Source organism: Heliangelus exortis, chromosome 21, assembly GCF_036169615.1.
Source record: "Heliangelus exortis chromosome 21, bHelExo1.hap1, whole genome shotgun sequence".
Classification (NCBI taxonomy): domain Eukaryota; kingdom Metazoa; phylum Chordata; class Aves; order Apodiformes; family Trochilidae; genus Heliangelus; species Heliangelus exortis.
In genome coordinates, this window is record NC_092442.1 from 6,885,485 (window position 1) to 6,906,330 (window position 20,846).

Consider the following 20,846-nt stretch of genomic DNA (forward strand, 5'->3'; position numbering starts at 1 on the left):
CAGAAAAGATTCAAGCAATGCAGCATGGAATTTAAATAAGACAGGCTCCCAGAAAATGATGGCCCCGGACATCATCAATCCCTGCAAGAGCCCTAGAGGGTGGAAAGCAATTATAAGAGAAAGGTACCTCAATTCAGAGGCTACTGAATTTTGTCAGGAACATTTCTCTAACCAGGAGAGAAGTGAGCCATGACGTGCCTGATCCCATCACTCCAGGCCCGGACAGGCTCATTTTCTTCCTCCAGCAGTGGAAGCTCTACATCTGCCTTGATTTACTATCCCAATGCTGGTGCTTCCCAGCTAGGGAAAGGTGCCAGCTTTGTCCCATTCTTTGGTGGATTTCTCAAGTCAGATAAATCCCGGTGCAGGCTGGGGATGCTGGCTGGCTTCAGCTGTTCAGGGTTCAGCTGCATGAGTGGGTCAGGTCCCACCTATCTGCTCCCCTGATGCAAAACTCCAAAATAAGTTTCTCATGAGAACAGCACAGTAGGTCAGGTCAAGGTTGACTCAGTGCCCTGCCACTGCCAGCAAACAGATGTTTAAGGAGAAAGTGCAGAAAAGGGCAAGTATCTAAAAGTGAAGAAGAAGGGAATCATCAGCAATCCTTCCCCAACAGCTACTCTGTTCAGAGAAGCCAGGATTAGAAAATCCCCTGTCCAAAGCAACCCCACAGCAAGAGACCCACCCACAGACATGGTTGAGCAGCAGTTCCTAAAAAACCCAAGCAAGCTATTTTAACCTTTTGCTGTTCTTCATCTGTGGAAGAGTCTTCTGATGCCTGAGGAGAGTTTCCAGAGCTGTTCCTTTGAGCATCTGCACCCCCATCGGCAGCAGGTGGCACTTCCAGCACCCTGGAGACCCCGTTCCTCCCACTCCCTTGCTCCTCCATCCTGGAATGGGAGCAGGTACGTGGCCGGCTCTCCTGGGAAAGCTCCACAAATTTCTCCAAAGCACTAAAGAAATCAATCCTGTCTGTACTGAGGTCTGTCACTTCATGCTGAGGATTCTGTTGGAGACTTGGGGAATTTTGGTTTGGGGACTGGGGAAAGTCTTTTAAGCATGAAGTGAATTCTTCCATCGGAACCAAGTGAACGTTCATATCAGGCTTAAGGGCATCTTTTTCTAGATCATCCACTGTTAAATCAGGAAACTCTGTGATTTCCAAAGGGTGCTGGAGTTGCATTAAGGCCTCAGAAGTATGGCAGTTATCAGGGGGAACAGAGTCTACACAACATCCTGCCGTACAGCCATTGATATTGTTCAGGTTCAGCTTGTCCTCCATCTGCTCAGCATGGAAGTCTCGACATGTAAACTCCAGGTGGATCCTTCTCTCCTTCACACACATCTCCTCGATCACATTTGCATCCTCTGGGAGCTGCTGCTCCCTGTCTACCTCAGCTGAGTAGATGGGAGACATTGGCTGCTGGTTGTCATTGGTCTTTGCCTCTGAGATCTGGTCAGCTGAGGTGGTGATCTCCTTTTTGTTCAGCTCCAGCCCAGACTTGCAGATGGGCTCGTGATGGTCTGAGAGGTCACTGTCTGAGTGCGAGCGCCACAGTTTATTGTGTCGCTGCTTGCTGTGGGGAAGGAAATGAAAACATTAAGCAGTGTTTTTATATACCAGAACAGGTCCCACCTTGTTGTATGACTATGAAACCTACAAGAAAACCCATGCTAAATACTGGAGTAACTGACCACAGCTAGAGCTTCACCTAAAGGGTTCAGGACCAAACCTGCTGCTGAAGAAGTTGACCCAAGAATAAGTCACTTTCCAGCAGCTAAATTCCTGGGCACCATTCTGCTCCACACACTTGCATTTCCCAGCAGTATTTTATCAGCCAACTCAATAAATGCAATGTTTAATTGACTACAGAACTGGGCCCTTTCTCAGCCAGCAAGCACTTTTTCATTTGTTAGCAGGTGAGCAATGACCAGAAGAGACTAAAGGATCCCTAAGTCCTGGACATGAGTGGATGATGGCCACTGAGTAAATCCGATTTCACTTCTCTGAATAGTTTCAGTGCTCAGTAACTGGGCTCCAGTAACCAAGGTGAGTGGATGTGAGTGTGTGCAACATGCAGAAGACATCCTCAACAGTCAACAATCAGCCCAAAACACCAACTGCTTTTCACAGCAAGGAAGCTCAGTCCTCCAGGATCTTGGGAAGCCCCATTAGGAAGGTCTGAGCAGTCACGAGGCCAAGCAACTGCCAGTGGAATTTCAACCACCTTCCTACAAAAAAAACCCCAGAGTCCATGACCCTGGGCTACCAGAGAGCAAAGGAGGCAACTTCTCACAGTGAAACCACACCAGCCTGCCACGCCTGCCCGGGCTTTGCCGAGTGACCACAGCCACCGGGCTGTGCTTCCACCGTTTGCCCCTAGGAGGAGAGCAGATACCACAGAAAGGTCCTTGGATTTGCTGGAGACCTTGCAAAAACCTCTCCAGTCCCTTGTGAGTATGAGCAGGTGCTCCCAGTCGCATCCACTGGCTGCAGTGAGTTAATTAACAGCTGCTATTGAACTAACTACAAAGTTACACTTTAGTTGGAGGTGCCCAACATCTAAGGAAAATAATCCATTGCACATTTAGCTTTCCAATCCCAGAATCATCTACAGGGCAGAATCAAGTCCTGTCAGAGGAGAGGAGGGTCAAGACCAGAGGCCAACAGCATTGCTCTGGGGTGCAGGTGCTCTGTCTCTGATGGGTTTTGGAGCAACGTTTGACAGCAGAACCAGGCTCTGCACCAGATGCCAGAGATTTCCCACATCTCTGCTCATGTAACCTAGGGAGAATTCGTTGTTTTCTGAGGGCACTTCCTACCCTGGTACTTCAGGGTAGGACTGTGCAGCACCGTGCTGCACATCTTGTTTTGAAAGTCAAAAATCACCCTCACGCATCAAGAAGCCAAACTTGCCCTGCACAGCTTTCTTCTGAGAACCAAAAGAGATAACAACTCCTAGCAGAGGTAAATTCTATCAACTTGTAATCTCACACTTCCTCCAGTCTTACAACCTGTTAAACCAGGGTCAGAGACCAGGAGCCCACACCTCTCCCTAGAGCCCACAGCCAACTTTTGAACCTCCTGGGCAGAGTTTTCCAAGAAGAGCCCATGGCAGCACGAGTGTTCAGTGGACCAGGCACAGAACAAGGTCTGGGGGCAGCACCAGAGCTGGGGAGCTTGTGTCCACAACCTTGGACCAGAGCCCCCTCACCTCCCACCACGGAGCAGCCAGACCTCCAGGCTCCAGGATAAAACTGCTGCAGAGCCACAAGTTTCTCAAGGCACAGGGGATCCCAAACACTGTTTTCCTGTAGTGTATCCATAAATAATAAAAGAAACAGAGCTGGCTCAGCCTTAGTTGTCTATCACTAGAGGGAGGGGACACTTTTAACTAACCCCAGGAAGTTATGACAGTCCCAAAGAGCAAAACACACTTCTTGTTGTGACTAAAAGCAGGCAGGGGTTTTTCATTTTGCAGCTGGAAAACATATCCCAGTTGCTATAACCCCAGCATAAACCCGTAACTAGATAGTGTGAGCACATGGCTGCCCTCACATACCTTCCCTCTGAAATAGGAGCAGTCACATGAGTGTGAATCTGTTGGTTTTTTGTTTTTTTGTTTTTTTTTTTACCTGTCCTGGAATACCACAGCAATAAAAGGCATTCAGAGGACAAAGCTAAATAACATACAGAAAGGGAAAAAAAACAGTTGAGAGCTGAGAAAGGAACCACATAAAGAGGAACCATTTCTGCAGCACTGAGGGAGACCCATTCCTTGCTTCAGTGAAGCTTCATTTACTGCAGTCTTTTTAGTCCTACACACACAGAGGCAGTGCACTGCTCTTGCATTTTTTAAAGCCTCACAAGTAATGTTGTTCGTGCCATTGTATGGGGACTTGCAGAGCAGGTCAGGAACAGTGGTGTGCTTAAGCAGTAGAGGAGCCACACACCATTGTCAAGAGTGGCAGAGAGAAAGATGTACCTCCTGAAAAATAAATTACTAGAAGACACACAAAAAACCCAATCAAAATGTTTGTGCAGGGTACCTTTGCAGGTGTGCCACCAACTACCAGACCAACAGATAGGACAGACCTGAAGGGACAAAACCAAGCAGGACAGAGGTGAGAAGTGTGCCTTAAAGAGAGCACTAAAAGTGCCTCAGCTGCTGTAAAGAATCACATAAGGCAGGCACCTTCCAACAGAACAAAGGAGCTATGAAATAATTACTTTGGTCAAAACATGCTAAGAGCCACCTCTTGTGGCAGGAGGCTCAGCTTGGGTAATTCTGTTTGCTTCAGATCTGCTCCTTGGCAAAGCCATCAGGATCCTGAACAAAACACTGTAATCTGGCGAAACACAGAGTGTCACTACCTCCTTCCAGCTGATCACGTGAAGATGTTGCTTAACACAGCTTACAAGTGGTTTTCTCAGAAACATGCAGTATTTATGTCTTTTTGGTAATCAGATGATTGGCTTGGGATTACAACACCCTTGTCCATACCCAGGCCCAGCTCCAGACCAGTCTCAGGACTCCATGCAGGAATAAACACCTCTGTTGCAATTCACAGAACATCCTGTCCCCTCCTCTAACACCAACACTTACCAAAGGCATCTAAATAAAACCTGACCAGCTGCTGAGGAGGGGTGTGTTCAGCAGGGAACTGCGAGAGGGAGACAAAGCGAGTTCCCTGCCAAGTGATGTTACAAGCAACAGGGACATCATTTATCTCTGCTGGAGTCTGCACAGCTCCAAATGCTGCATTCGGATGGCAGTTCGCAGGATGTTACTCTCCAGAAAACAGCCATCCTAGAAGCCAAACAGCCTCTTAAAAACTCTTTATTACACCCATTTTAATGAGCTCAGCTGGGATAACCCATGAAAACCGCACTATCTTTCCTGAGACAAGCCCGAGCTAACAGAGCACGATGATGGGAGCTCCAATTAAAATAATGGAGTCAACAAAGTGTTATGCCTTAACATGGCTAATTGGAGTCATTCCTTCCACTCACCTGGCCAGCAGGATCCCTTGGTATTCCTCCAGCTGCCTCATGAAGCTGGGGTTGGGCTTGGTGACCGTGCGCCGCTCCTTCACGTAGTCGTAAGCCCTGTCCAGGTTCCAGCCGTATTCCTTCATGGCATAGGCAATCACCGTGGATGCTGAGCGGCTCACTCCCATCTTGCAGTGCACCAGGCACTTAGAACCACTTTTCCTGAAGTGGGAGAAAGGCAAAAAGAGGATGATTAAACAGAAACACGGCCTCTGAGAAGCTTAAGAAAATAGCGACTTCTTTACCAGATGATTATCAGACACTTTTTCAGCACTGTGGCCACAGCTGAAGCCTGGGATGCGAGCTGATAATCCAATTTGCAAACTGGAGCAAGACACACAGAGTAAGTGAAGAACAAGATTTGAATGTTCTTAACAGATTTTGTTATTACAGCTCCTCTTCTGAAGCTTTTATCACAAAGCGGATGAATGTCATTTGTTTGCAGAGATTTATGAAAACTGCTGAAGATTAATATGGCATCTTTGAACTCATCCAAAATGGCCCACTGGCACCAAGCAGCATTCCAAAAAAGGGCATCCATCACATAACAACACACTGGAAACATCTCTGCACTATCAACACTGTTATCAGCACAAACCCAAAACACAGCCCCATATTCGTTACTATGAAGAAAACTGACTCTGTCTCAGTCAGAACCAGCACACTGCTGCAATCAGATGGAAGATCCTTCTGTTTAAATTTGATTTTTCTTTTTGAAAGTGGTCAGTGTCTTAGAGTGCAATGAGCAGCTACTCTGCTTGGTGAGGCTGGTACTGAGCCTGCAAGGACAGCCAGCACTCTGCTCCAAGGAATTAGGAAACATTTGTCTGCTGGGAAACATGAGGAAGAAGGCAAGGGCCCAGCCCTGTGAACTCCATGTGCCAGGCAGCATTGGCACAGGGTAGGCTGAAGGAATGTGGATTTGGCACCTTTAATTTTCTCCTTCAAGTGCTAGGTTTTTGGACTGCCAGCCACCTGAAGTCCCCACAGGACAAAACAGGAGGCCAGAGAGCATACACGGAGTCATGTGCCTCGACAAGCACAGACCTCAGATGCTCACAGCCACCTGAGCTGGTACCTCCACCCACACCCCTCAAAGATGTCTGCACTGTCTGGGAGGCACTGGGTGACAGCACCCTGCAGACTGCTCTAAGACTTCGTCATCTTTGCAAATCAAATTAGTGAAAACATTGCAATGCTTTTGGTGATTAAACAAACCCAAACAACAACCAGCAGACAGGGCTAAGAAGGGGGTACAGTAATTGTCCCAAGTTTGGAAGATTATTAATTTACAACATCTTGTACACAGCACAGAATCCCAAACATTTAAACCCCAGTGGAAAATATTCTGGGCAGACAACAACTCAAAAATCAATCCATACAGTGATGTCTTTTAAAGAAACCATCTTAAATAAAATAGGTCTTCAGCTATACTCAAAACAGGCCAGCTTTCAAAGGCTATGAGGAAGTGCAAGCATCAGCTATAGTTAAGAGATGACAGGCTTCTATAATGGAAATAATACTTTAAAGGTAACATATGCCACTCTGCCTTTTCACCAGTCTTCCCTTTAGAAGACTGCTGAATTAATTAGAGACTGCTTATAAAATTGGAATGCCATTCTTTGCAGTAAAAAGGCCCCACTTTCAGCATCTATCAGATTACTCCCTGTCATTGACAGCTTAGAGACCTACAAAGGTAGTGACTGCCACTAAAGCAAAGAGTTTTGCTCTAGAGCAAGAAATAACTTCCAGAGCGTGGGCTTCATCATACAACCTCACAATGTAAGGAACAGCTTATGTTTGTGTTTGGCTTTTAAGGTTTTGCTTCTTACTTCTTGCTTTATTTGTTATGGTCCTTCTCTCCCATCAGCACCTCTGCAGATCCATTTCCGAAGCAGCAGGTGAACTGTTAGCTCTCTAGTACAGAAATCATCTCCTCCACAGTTTGCTTAGACTGCAGCTTGGCAGAAACCCCTCACTAGTTCTACCTGTTCCTCTACACGCACTATCAAGAATGAAAATGTGTGGAAGGCAACTCTACCACTTAGACAGAAACTGCAAAATGAAAATGCTTTGATCCTAGGTAAGCAAGGAGGAAAAGTAGTTAAGAAAATCAGTAGGAAAATATAAAATGCTTAGTATACATCTTCTAAATCTGTTTGTTCTGTTCTGAAAAGACTTACTTTGCCTTGGAGATGAATTTGTAGGTGTCATTCCAGTAAGCCAGAAGATCTGTTGCTTCTTCATCATAGACTCGAATGTTATGGTATTCGAAGAGCCCAGGGAAGAAGTTATCTATTTCTCGAGTCACATTCAAAATATACCGCACCCTGCAGGGCAACAGAGAGCAGATAAAAATGCAGAGCATGCAGAGCACAGCAAGTTCAGAGGAGATACCACAGCTGCTGCACAACAGCCTTGCTCTGCGAGTGGCAAAACTCAAAGCATTTGAAGTTAGAGGTCTTGAATACTCCTCCTTGGAAAACAGGAGTGAATGCAAGGAAACAGTGGCTGACATGGACAAAAGGTTTTGTTACGCAATTTAGAGCCCAACCTCTGACAAAAGGGCTTCTGCTCGTACTGGAGAGAAACTTTCCCTACAGTATGTCAGGTTACACTGCTTGTCCACCAACTCTCCATTCTAGGTGTTAGCAACACTCATGGCACAGCAGCTCCTGCATCAACTCCTCAGTGTTTGGACACTTTCTCAAAGCCTCCTCCTTCTGCAGGAATACTAAAGGCTTAAGATTGTGAGCAACACCATAGTTAAACAAATATAGAAAATAACCACAGAGAGATGTAATAATGAGTCACTGGGGAGGATTTATTTCTTCTCCCTAAATTTTCTGGAAAGGAAAATGCTAGCGAAAGCATATGGTATTTCTGTACACTACATAAATACTGTACACAGTATTTTTAGCCCTGAGGGTTACTTGTAAGATGCTTATGAGCTGTACACTCCTGCTAGGAGACAGAACAAGAGCACTGCAAAAGACTGGCATCCCTTTTCCCTAGCAGGTATGAGATTGCTGGCAGTCAAGCAGGACCTGTCTGACCCAAGGAAGCTGCAGCAGCCCCTGAGCTGAATGAAGAGGGTCAATTTTGCCAGGCTGATTCTCCAAGGTACAGAAGTATGCTACCAATTCAGTTCAGCAAAGTGATTGGTTTTTTCCACTGGATTGGCACAAGTAAGCCAAACCTGTAAATAATGACTTAATAGTGAATTATCAGTGCTCTGATCCACCAGGCCTAGAGAAAGGAGACTCTAAGCTTTAGCCTGAAATGCAGAAAGGACAGAGGAACACATCGGTGCTAAGCCTGAGAGCTACTGGGCCCCTCTCAAAGCAACAAATGCTCTTTTACATATTTTCCTTCCTGCCACAGCCCAGAGGTCCTCTGTAATCGTGAGACCTTGGTCCAGAACAACGGGATGGAGCAGAGGGCACAGAGCCAACAATGCAACATCCAGTTCAGTAATTGCAGCTTTTTGCTACTTATAGCTATGAGATTGCTGGTTTCCTTTGTTCTCCAAGGGGATGTCAGGCAAGGTCAAGGAACAAGATTCTTTTACTTTAGGGTATCTGTTTGTAGGACGCAGAGTTTGGAGGAAGCAAGAGCTTGTTCAGATCTGCAAACTCTTTAGTAAGACTCAGGTTACACAGCCAGTAGAGAATAGAGTTTGTTGCACAGACAAGTGCTGAGGCCAGGCTCTTGCTTTTAAGCTGATGGCCTGAAGCTACTTACCCTCTGTTCTGCAAGTCTTCCAAATTGGAGGCATTCCATTCTGATCCCTGCAGGGAAAACATGCAAAGGGACACATCAGCCAGAAGAAAGGCATGGAAGGCCAACTGATGAAGAGGAGAGTCACCAGTGACCTGGAGGAAAGAGGCTGCCCAGCCAAGCGTTGGTGAGTGGGGGGAATTTTGAGTAAAGGGCTACACAGAAGAATCCTAACAGGGATGATGTTCATCACTTTCTCTCACCCCATTCACCAGATCTATCTGGAAGCAACAAGCACCTCTGCAAAGCAGGAGCCCAACACCATATGCTGAGACTTCCTGCAAACCACTGACAAATCAACCTCAGCAAAGATGAGACCACTCCACCCTTTCCCTGGAGGCTGCTGTCAGCTTTGCCCCACAGAAGAGACTGCCTGCATTTAAAAAAACATCCAGGTGCTCTTTGTACACGAAACACCTATCTCACACATCAAAGACAGCAACACTGTAAGCTCAGTTAGGTTACACCTCTTCTCCCCACATTCAAAGCCTGCATGAGTAGAGAAAAAAACCACACTGAACCCTGGCTAGCCAGCCCTCTCCTCTGCAGTACACACAGGGCCTCCAAGCTGTTTACTTCCTGCTCAAACACATAAATCCTGACTGAGACCGAAACCACTCAGACAAAAGCTTCCTTCAAAATGTAAAGTGCATATGCTATCTGCTTCCCTGCCCCGTAAACAGCTCCTAAATAGAAAGATGGTTCAGGTGAAGGAGTAAACAAGAAGGACCCAGGCAGCACAACCATTACCAGGAGAACAGCACTGCTCATGGCTGCTCCCACAGCACAGCCTTCCACATTGTCCCACAGGCAGGAGAGACACAGCTAGGGCAAGCTGACCCTTCAAACTGCACACTTCATCAGCCTGAGAGCAAGAACCTCCTAGTCTTGCAGAAGAAACAGTGTCCAGCCAGAGAATGGGTTGCTGCTTACCCCAGAAAGCTTGCAGGGGCACCCCATGTCCAAGATGGGGGAGGCCCAGCAGCTCTGATTCATGGGCATGCAGTTGTGCCTGTGAGAGAGCTTGAAGGAAAGTCCTAAACACTAAATGCCCATTTCTAGATGTTCCTGCACAGGAAAGGGCTGCCTCACTGTTCTGGGAGCTACTGGGACACATCTGTTGTCTTGTCTTGACACTTAAGGAATACAACAGAAAAAGGAAAAAAAAAAATTCATTACATGGTATGTACTTTAAGTTTCCTTGATCTACCACACAACGATTTCTTGGGAGCACTCCCATTAACATACAACATCCCTTCTGAGCCACAGCACTAAGCTTCAAGGGACTGGGAGAGGCTCTCTCCATTTGAGAAGACCAGCTGGCCAAGAGGAACAGCACCATTTAAAGCTGAGCCAACTCATAGGCTAGACAGCCCAACCAAACCTGCACCCATGGCTGCAGGGCTGGGAAATCCAGGGGAGTGCTGACTCACCAGAAGAAGGTGCAGTAATGAGACAGGCCCCAGCAGCAAAGGAAGGCAACGAAGCAAGCAAAACATTAAAAGGCAGAATGTTTATGCTTCTTTAAGTGACTTATCTCCAAGATTCTTTGTTAAGCCCTTCCAGTTCTCCTGGATCACATGAACTTAGGAGCTTTCGATATTAAAATTATCATTCCACCTGAATGTTGCACAGCTCTCCCCAACAGCTTCCCTTCCTCTTTGCTGGAGTTACGTTCTTCCCAAACTCAAGTGTACTCCAAGAACATGGCACATGGGTGCCCTGAACAGTTAAAGCTACAAAAATTAGCCTCAACACTACTTCAGAGTTCCTCTAAGTTCCTCCAGAGGCCCTCGCATCAATCAAGACACAGAAAGAAACGTTAAGCAAGTTTACTCTTGAATTCACTGTTAAACTTACCAAAAACACATGATCAAATATCTGCGTGGGGCTGTCCATCTGCCCAAGGATCACTATCATTTCATTGTCAATGAACTCTTTGAACTCCCGCAGGTTACACACCATCTGCATCTCCAGCTCTGTGCGTATCTGGGTGGGGAGGAGGAACCAAAGAACCCGTGTGAAGGTTTTGCCATGGCTTTTCGTTGAGGGCATCAAGTACAGAGCTCTCTAGTTTGCACAACAGCACTTCCAGTGCTGCACCCTCACCACTCACCTCTTTTGATGTGATGTTCTCCAAGTCTTTCTGCATCATGATCTCCCTTAATTTAGTCTTAATGAGACGTTCTGTGCGTTCCCTCTCAGTGGGGCTATCGGAAGCAAGCAACAGAGTCACTGGGAGGGGAAATAAACTGCACTCATGGTACTTTTTAAAGAGCTTTTGTATAGACTGGATAATGTGCAGAGACTCACATCCTCATACTACTGTCTCCAAGCATGTCCTCAGCTGGAGGGAATTCAGGTGACAGTAAAGCCCAGTTCAGATTTCCAGTTGTGTATGAAAGAGACCAACTGAATGCTCCTAATCCATTGCAGTCACCCAGAGTACCACTGGTATTTGGTAAAATTTAAATTGGGAAGTCTGCATTATACTCTCTGGAGCAGTCTCCATGCCTCTCCCTACCTTTCTTGGAAAGGTAACAGCTTCAAAGCTCCTTACATGGAGAGACAAGAGCAGCTAAGCCTCTGTGCATTCCTCCAGCCTCTGCTGCCAAGGGGGCCTTATCACCAGCTGCAAAAATAGCCCGGCTAACACCGGGGGAAGCTGCAACAGAGCAGCAGCACAGATCTGTCTCATCCATAGTCTTTAGAAGGGACCCAGCAGTAACATCTTGTACCACCTTCCCATTTCTCTGGAAGGCTCCCAGGATGGCGACTACACAGACACCTGGCTGCTTTTTAAGTGTCCAACTGGTGGTTCACAAATAAAAATCATGAAAGTTCCTGGTCATTGTAATCTCACATATTATTTCAGGACTCAATTAAGAGAATGCTATTTAGGTGTCCCCTGGAAATTCAATTGCTGCCACCAGGGAAAGGGCAGGTTACATAAAATTTATATATGAAAAGCCACAAGAGAATATTAATCTGACAGCCTGCCAAAACTTTTCAGCCATTCTCCTTGTACATTAAAACACAATCAAGTGTGAAGGTTTGCTCACAGCTGAACAACTGCTGAGTGTTATTATTCACTCACTGAACTCCAACAACAGGAAATATCTGAAAGCATAAATCAACCCATGGCACTATTATACTGGGAAAGCAGATGGGGCTGCTGAAGTAATTTCTTCTACTACAAACTGGGCAACTAAGCCCTCATGGTTGGCATCACATCTGGACACAGACTACCTTTGAGGTTATATGGTATCAGTACCATCAGCAATTACTAATTACAGAGGTTGTAAACCTTGAATGTTAATACAGCCCATAAATTCTGTCTTTCCAAACTGCTGACCTCTCTACCTCAGCTACTGCTTTAGTCCATATATTATCAGACATCCAAGAATTTAGCTGGAGACAGTTTGGGACCTATACACTGTCTTGTTTCACACTTGAAGAGCAATTCAGAATTATGAGAAACCACATTGCTCTCTGTCCTCATTCCTAGGTCTCTGAGGCAGATGCCTATGAGGATGGGTCTCAGCTCTTGGTCTCAGAAGTCCATGCACAAACACTTCACTTTACAGCAAAAATAACCGAGTAAGAAAAAAATAAACAGAAGACCATGTTACTCTGAACAAGTGCTCAGACATAAGCCAGCATAAGAACAAAGTCTAGAGAAACCTTTTCCTTCCAGGAGACATCAGGCCTGGAAGATGCAGGATGAAACCACCAAAGAAGAAGGTCTAGGTACACCACATTTCTCTCTCATTAGTAACATAGGACTTGGCAAAAGCAAAGGGCTGCAAGCCTGAAGCCCAAGGTAAACAACTAGAGTGAAAACAGAGGCTGGAGGAGATGCAAGGGAACCCCAGAAGGGCTAAACTTCCATTGCTGCTGTTTACCTAACCAGGAGTCTGCTTATTATCTGGAACAGGAAACCTCTCCTCATTAATATGTAATTAGGAGTAATCTCTTGTGGAAACTGCCTCCTCATTTGGAGACTGCAGTGCTTGACAGATGAACACTTTGGCTCAGCAGTACCAGACCAACTTACACATCTGTGAAGAGGGCAGGTGAGTCAGGCCTGTGGGACTGGACATCTTGCATGGCATTCCACTCATTGACTGAGGACTGGTCAGAGTTGATATGGCTCTCATAGTAACTGACCCACGTGAGGAAGAGGCTCCCTGGGTAGTAATTGTTGCTCCGTGCCACCTCACAAGCCTTATGTAAACTCTGCAGAGCAGACCTAGAAAGAGAAAAACACTTGCAGGGTTCGAATTTCTTCCCCAGGCTGGTATCAAGCACAAAACAGCAGCCAAATGCAGGATGCTGGATGTCCCATCAGGTGGTATAAACTCCAGTGTGAGAGCCTCCATGACCAAGCAGAAGGCTGTCCAGCAAGGGTGCAGACAAATACCTCTTGCAAGAGCTTTTGTGTCTTAAGTGAGGTATGCTGAGGTCTGGATAGCAGTGAAGGTGTCCACAGTTCAGAGGGCAGAGGCATCTCTGTCTCTGGCTCCAACACCTGCTACAACTACCTAAGCCATAAATAAGATCCTCAGAGTTTTTGTCCCAGACAGGGTGCTCTGACAGCTCCTACAGTACCATCAGGTCCCTGCAGGCAGGGACACCCAGAATGAGACATGGAGAACTGGACAACCAAAGGCTTAGGACTTGAGTTTTTTGAGGTGTTAAAGTGTCTGTCCTCTCTCATTGTACGAGCGATGTCAAAAGTTTCTTCAGCTGCTGCTGGGACAAATCCCCCTCTCTATTTTTAGCTTGTTTTAAATCTTTTACTGGAATTGGAAAGATCCATGTCAAAATCACTGGGGTGACACAGTAGCATGGCACCCCGACAGGCAATGTATTTCTGCAATGCAAAGAACCATGAGCCAGAAATACTTCAATGGCCACTACATTCTTGCATGTGCCACCCTAAAAGGAAAGAAAAATGCAGGCAGCTTCTCTTTCCTTCTCACTATCACAATGAACATGTCTCATTGGAGACAGACTCCTAAAATACACACAGTGTGTATTTCCTTACTTATGACAAATGAAAAAATACCTGTACTTCAAATACAACCTTCACAGCAATTCTGTTTTGGAGAGATTCAAAGCAGCAGCCCTTTGAGGGGAAAATTACTTTGTCCCCTTCTGCCCCTGGCTGAGATGAAGGTGCAGCTGCAGCAGTATTATAAACTCACTGCTATACACCAGCACTTGCATAGATTTTTTTTTTCCTTTGGTATCAAACTTCCTTCTCTGTGTCTGAAGGAGACTTCTGGCAACTTGAGTAGGTCTCAAGATACCAATAATGCAAAGCAAGACCTGGTTTTTAAAAGCTCAGGCAGCTGAAACACCTTGGAAAAAGGATCACTGGGACAGATTAGAGGAAGTACTTACCACATTGCCTGTACAGACACTGGCTTGAATATATGAACCCTGTTATCTGTTGATACGCTGAACCCTCTGGAGAAAGGAAAAAAAAAAACAGGCACAGTAAAAATGTGTTCCCAAAGCAACTTTTCAGTTAATAACTGATAGTTTGTAGCACGTTAGAAGAGCAAAGGAGTAGTCCTATGCATACACTGCTGAGTTCAGCTAGCAGGCAGATCAAAGTAGCACGCTAGAAAGCTCTACAATAACTTTAAAGCAGCTGCTGTTCGGGAAGGAAACTAAGAGAGTGGGACAGTGCTGGGCTGTGCTGTTTACCTTGGCAACACAAATTCAGTGCCACAGCTGGGAGCAACAGAGTCCAGCTAAAGTGATCCTGGGGCAGCTACCAAGGAAAGAAAAGTCATTCCACGCACGGGACTGGACAGCCTTTGTAACTGGCACAAACAGGAATCTGCAAGTCCGGTGTCTATTTGGCAGAGAAACATCATTCTTATTTTATGTTCAGCTGCACACTGCCTGCTGCAAGTGTGATGGAGGAACACACATAATAGGATCCCTTTAAGGAGCTTTCACTACACGCTCACCAGTAAAAGCCCCTTTACTCCAGCTTAAACACACACAAGCCACTGTCTCAGTGTGTGTTTATTCACAGATAAGTCAATTATTGGTGTTCCCTGCCACAGCCACTGTGATTTAGGGCTTTTGAGCATACTAACCCCACGCAGATCAACAGCAGGAGGTCTCCTGGACCTGTTAGGGCTCTGCAAACATTTAAATCCTCCTCTATATACCGTGCTGTAAACTAATGCCTGGAGACCCTCTACTATTGACGTGGAACATATAAAAGACACTCACCCATCCCCGTCCAGGTGGATCAAGGTGTCACTCCACAGCGGCAGCACCAAGCCCATAGTACAAGTGCTACTGTGGTAAGAAAGAGAAGGTCAGCTCATCTACCACAGCACCATGCTATTGGTTGAATTTCACAACACTGGTTGCAGATGTTTGCACTCATGAGGGGAAAAAAAAAAAAAAAAAAAAAAAGAAAAAAAAAAGAAAAAGACAAATCCCAATGGTGCTTCAGGGACAACCAGAGCCAGTGTTGTTCTACTGGTGCCTGGCAAGGATCACTAACGAGATATAGGGCCCAGAAGTTTTCAAGCAAGCTTAACATACACCCAGGAGAAGAGCAAAGAGGATTCAGAAGTGACAAGCTTTGTGCAGAAGGTCAGAGGGGGCTCACAGCCTTCAAGAAGCTCAAGGCTTTCTTTAGAGGTTAGTCTCACTCAGGCTGGTTTTAGCTTTGATGTTACCATCCATTGTTTTCTTGTTTGTCCCACAGCCACAGCTGCTGGGAACTGGGATCAGTCCAGTGTAATAGCAGGTGACTGGCAGCAAAGTGAGTTGGCAACTTCAACCCATCACCCGTCGACTTCTGCCCCTTCTCCCTCCCACTCCTCAGGGATGAGCACAGCAGCCAGCCCAGACAGCCACCTCTTGGCAAACCCACTCCTCTCTCAGCTGCTTTGACCTCTCTGCCCTCACAGTCACCTGCTTTTGTTAAGGCTGAGCAAGAAGTCAAGTTAAAAGCCAAATTCAAGCAATGGGGGCGGGGGAACCCAAACTACAACCTCCACCACAGTGCAAACCAAAAAAAGCTCAATCTGTTAACTCTGTAAAATCAGTTCACAATCAAAGCAGTATCTTGGAAGAACTGGATTCAACTGCCTCCTGCTCTTATACTTTGTACTAACTGCTCTCAAATTTCCACAAGCCCAAAAAAACCCCTGCAGCCTCTGCAGCTCATGAGAAGTGGGGGAAGCAGGTGAGACCTGAGGCTCCAGAGGGTCAGCAGACACAAAGCACTGCAAACCCAGAGGCCTCTGAGCCACTGGTGCCCAGCACAAGGATCACAGTGGCACACAGCTATTTCTGTTGACAACATGAGATGAGCTCATGGAAAGATATGTTTTTAAAAGGCTTCCCAAGGTGGCCAGGGTATTTTTAGTGATACTGTTCAGCAAGCACTTATCAGAGACCATAGCAACAAGTCTACACTGAGTTATAAATACCAAGTGGGCTAAGGGAGGGTGTATCAGACTGACCATCCAGAACCTCAGTAACTCTAGCAGAAAGCTAACATGACCCTGCTATGTTATTAGAGACTGAATACCAGTGAGCTCTCAGTTATCAAAGGTGGCTGTGCTGGTATGTCACAGCCAACAACAAGCTCCAACCTCACAGCAACCTGGGCAAGGACAAGTTATTCTTACCCTACTGCAAGAGCATCTCTGAGCTGCAGCTGTGCACGGGTGCACAGGAAAGGAACCAGTGGTGGCATCGAGCTGGTCACCCTTTTTAGCAGGCATCACTTAAGCTAAGCACCCAATCAAGCCACTTGAAATTAAACATCAAGGCTGTTGTAATCAGCAGGCTGTTTGGAAGGCCATTTCTTAGTCAAACAGTTAAAAAAGATTTTCTAGTGACCCTGCTAACTACCTGGAAGTAATTTCTACCAGGGTCAGCAGCAAGACTCATTCCTGTAGCAGTTGTGCTAGAAGTAAACACATGTGTGCGATCTTCCAAAGCGGTTGCAATATTCAGGTTTTTTCTTCCCTGCAAAGGCCAAGACTTCCTTACAACCCTTAAGAGAGCACATGGTGGCTCTTTAAAAGCACAGTGTCCTTTTCTAATCTTGAAGCTGCTGGGGGGTGCTACCTTCTGGCTTTCAGATCCTTCAGCAGCAAAAGCTGCTTCCCAGCCACATTCTGCAGCCTTTTGGAGAGGTCAGCAGCAATATAAATGAATGAAGCAAAAGCACTAAACCTTGATGACATACTGATGTCTGGGGAGAGCACATGTTGTATAAGATCTGCTCTCAGCAACCCTGACATTCCCACCAGGCCCTTTGTGTCATGACCTTGACAGTCACTTTCTTATTAGCTGCTCTCAAGAACCCTGATGTTCACCTACTCTAATTGCAGCTTTTTCTTCCTTTGCATGCAAGTCATCCCTGTCTCTGCAGATGCAGGGCTTATGGATGTCATCATTGAAAGACACTTAAAGGCACTTAATGCCATAGTCAAGCCTGATGGTTGGAGGAATGGAGGAAGAGCTGACCTGTGCTGTTGTCTTACAATTTGTAATCTCCTTTCAAGAGATAAAAAGGGAATTCTGGAAAATGTGAAGGAATCTATCCCCAGAAAGCATAGACACCAGACAGTAGTTTCTGCATTTAACATGTGGGTGAATATGAAGATTTTCCCCTCCTGGACACTGCATGTACCTGTCATTGGAAGAGAAATCCATTCCTAGGACAATGCTCTCTTCAGTGTCTTGTCTGCCATTGGTGGATACAACCACCATGTATCTAGTGCGGTTCTGGTAGGTACTTTCCAGTCTTACAGCCTAAAAAAAGGATGGGGAGAGATCAGCAGTGCAGCCAGAAAAACACACACCTTACCTTGACAAGCCACCTTTACATGCTGGGTTACAGGTGCAGAAGCAGTGATGCAGCTTGCACTCACAGGGATGGCCCAAACTTCTCAGCTGGGTAACCAGCAGGTGAGGGAGAAGAGACTCTCACACACAATGCTGCTTCAGCAGCTGGGTTGTTCCTGGTGCCTTCTGCACACCTTGCTGCAGGCCTGCTCCATCCCACCAAGACTGTGTTTAGCCAGGAGCCTGCAAGGCTGGCAGTCACAGTCCTCTGACTGTTCCCCAGCCCTCTTAGCTTCATGCAGCATCACACGTTCAGCGAGACAGAAAGGCATTGAATGTGCTCTCAGAGGGCTTTGTACAAAGCTAGAGATTTCCTTTAAACCACTGTGTGTTACAACAGCTCCAATTAAGACCCCTTCCACCACCTTCTCAGACAACTGGACAGCTAGGATCTAATTGATATGAAGTTTCCTGCTGGTCCTCTGAATTTTCCCAGAAACTTCCCCAGTGCAGAAGCAACCCTACAATCTTGCTGGATGGCTGGAAGAGGCCATTGCCATGGTTGGATTTGGATTGCTCAAAAGAGGTGAAAGTCAACGTCCTTCATTGCTCCTGACACATGTGCACCCCAGTGGCAAAAAAGAGACCCGAGCAGGATCAGAGGATGCCTGAATTTCACCCCAAATTCTCCACAAACCAAACACTACCAACATCATTCATCTGCAGTAGGCAGCCTTCACTTGCAACACTTTTCGGGCTCTGTTTCCAGCCATTTGCAGTTATTTGAGTCACAGGATCGCGGAGAACCTATGACATTCCTAGAAAAGAAGTGTCTTAATTATGTACACTGAATCTTCACTTTAGACAGCCTAATCCAACCCCAAGACACTATCTGGTGTCAGTGTTTACCTTACTGTTAAGCTGCTTCTTGAACTTTGAGCAGGGCCAGCAGAGAGCAAACATGGGTGAGAGGGACCCATCACAGCCCAGTGGTGCCTCATGCTGGGGACAGACACCTGGTTGTTGCCCTTGTAAAAGGGTTGTACCTGGAGTAGGCTGCTTTTCCCAATACATTCCTGTAATTCTTTCTGACTTGGTCTTGAGGCCAGACTGGCACCTCCTTGCTAGAGGAAGTCCCCCCTGACCTCCTCACCTGTCCAACAGCCAGTAAGTCTTGGCCACAAGATATGGCAGAATTGACTACAGAGATTCAAAGAGTGCAGGGCAGTCAGCACAGAGCTCACTACTACACACCAGTGCTCTATCACAGGAGACTTTGCTGAGCAGCAGAGAAAGCTTCCTGGTGGCATTGCAGCAGCTCTGGTGATAGAGAGGAACAGCAAGTGCAGGTGGGAGACAGTGTTGACCACAGAATCATAGAAATGTTTTCTAGACATGTCCAGTGGGACCAAAGACTAACAGAAACTACCCAAATGCTGATGTTGGCAGACAGACGTGCTCTGTACAGCAAGAGACTGTGCCCCACCCGATCTCTTCAAGATAAGTCATGCTAAAACCAGCCTTTTTTTCCTTCTTGCTCCTTGAGTCACTGCGATTCCTTTGGAAACACGGAGAATCAAAGTGGCCAGGCCTTCAAGGTGTGAATTCTGCTGTTTTTACAACTAACCACTTGTAGCAAAACAGAGAGGGTGCTCTTCGACCTAGAAGAGCAATAGATCACCAAGGTCTTGGTGGTTAAAGTCATTATCTAGATCAGGAACCAAACCTCAAACAGAAACAAAGCCTTGCCTAAAGTGGGAGCAGGCAGACAACAGCTGCCCCCTGTCTGGGGCATTCACACACAAACTCTGTTCTGCTTCTCTTGAGGACAGTCCAGCAGCAAGAGGATTGACATAAGCTAAGTTACTCTGCTAAACCAATTTGGCTGGCAGTCATGGGAAGTGTGGTCTTAACCCAAGACCCGCTAGACCACGGCTGGACAAACAGCAGGGAAAGGTCATGTAGCTCCATCACTGGGGTGGGATTTTTGGGGGGGTCAATTAAGAGAAGCAGGGTGTGGTTTATTGTGGCTCTCCACATCCAACATTTACAGCCTTACCACAAAGCAAAGAACCACAACTGGAGCAGACAATGTATTCTGCTTAATTTACTAGAATAATAAACCAGCAAACTTTAAACTTGAAGCTGGCCCATCTCAAAAGTTACTATTAGCACTCCAACATGTACAAAATTACAACTTGGTCTCTATTCATTCAGCTCTAGGTAGGTAGGCTCACCTAAGAGCAGGAGCATACCAAGCAAGTGGTTTGCCACCTTTTAAATGAAGGAATTTTAAAGCTCACTCAATCTAGGGAGGCTGGCCTAGCTTCAGGGACTGGGATGAGATGGAAGGTTCTTTCTCAACATCTCATCTGCATAGAGCTAGCTTTCTCCTCAATTTGGGAAGGTTATTTATAGTCTGTTCATGAACAAGAAGTCTCTCTGTAGTCCTTTCAGGGCCAGCAACACTCTCCTTAGTTTTAGGCTCACCTAAACACAAGCCAACTTCGTTCTCTGCTGCATTTTTTTTTGCCAGAACTGTGATGTGATATTTTACCAGCCCTTATGAACAGCACATTCCAAGGGGTAAGTTCCTGCTGACCCTTTCATCTTTTTCATGCTACACAAGGGTAGGTGTTTGATACAGGAACACATTTCTCATTGGAATATTTTTTTAAAGTATTCTTAAACATCTGTAAGTGAACAGGTCACTGCTCTGTCAAGCTAAAGGAACACGTTCAATCAGTTTGTACACTATTAACTCATTTTCCTCCCCTTCCTACTGATCTTACAATGGTACCATTGCTCTAATCCTGCTCTCATAGAAGGCTAAAAAACTCTGCCAATAGCTCTAAGAGAAACAAGAGTTGTTACAAATTTTAAGTGTAGGTTTATAGAGGATTAGATTCCTCTGCTGCCCTCTGAGCTGTGAAGTATGCCCTCCAAATGACAGCAACCAACACAAGGAGAGAATGCATTTCTCTCAGGACTGTTTATATTTCAAATCTCATTTGTATCTCCTATTTTATGAGAGAGTCTATTGCAGCTCCTCACACCCTTCCTTCGTCAAGAATCAATTAAATTCAAGTAGACCATCGAACTTAACCTCATGCAAGATTTCAGCATTCCAAATGCAGCTCCAAACAAAAGGGTTTATGTCTCAGCCCAC

The 20,846-nt window shown here is 46.0% G+C and overlaps 1 protein-coding gene across 1 annotated transcript in view; it reads right to left on the minus strand.

Moving 5' to 3' along the window:
* The window catches only part of SSH2 (slingshot protein phosphatase 2), a 90,558-nt gene that overhangs the window by 6,865 nt on the left and 62,847 nt on the right, over positions 1-20,846 (minus strand). The window contains 10 exon segments of the mRNA XM_071765062.1: positions 740-1,577; positions 5,015-5,215; positions 7,237-7,383; positions 8,798-8,844; positions 10,694-10,822; positions 10,950-11,043; positions 12,891-13,085; positions 14,243-14,308; positions 15,092-15,160; positions 17,523-17,644. Coding sequence (XP_071621163.1) covers positions 740-1,577; positions 5,015-5,215; positions 7,237-7,383; positions 8,798-8,844; positions 10,694-10,822; positions 10,950-11,043; positions 12,891-13,085; positions 14,243-14,308; positions 15,092-15,160; positions 17,523-17,644 — 1,908 coding nt within the window.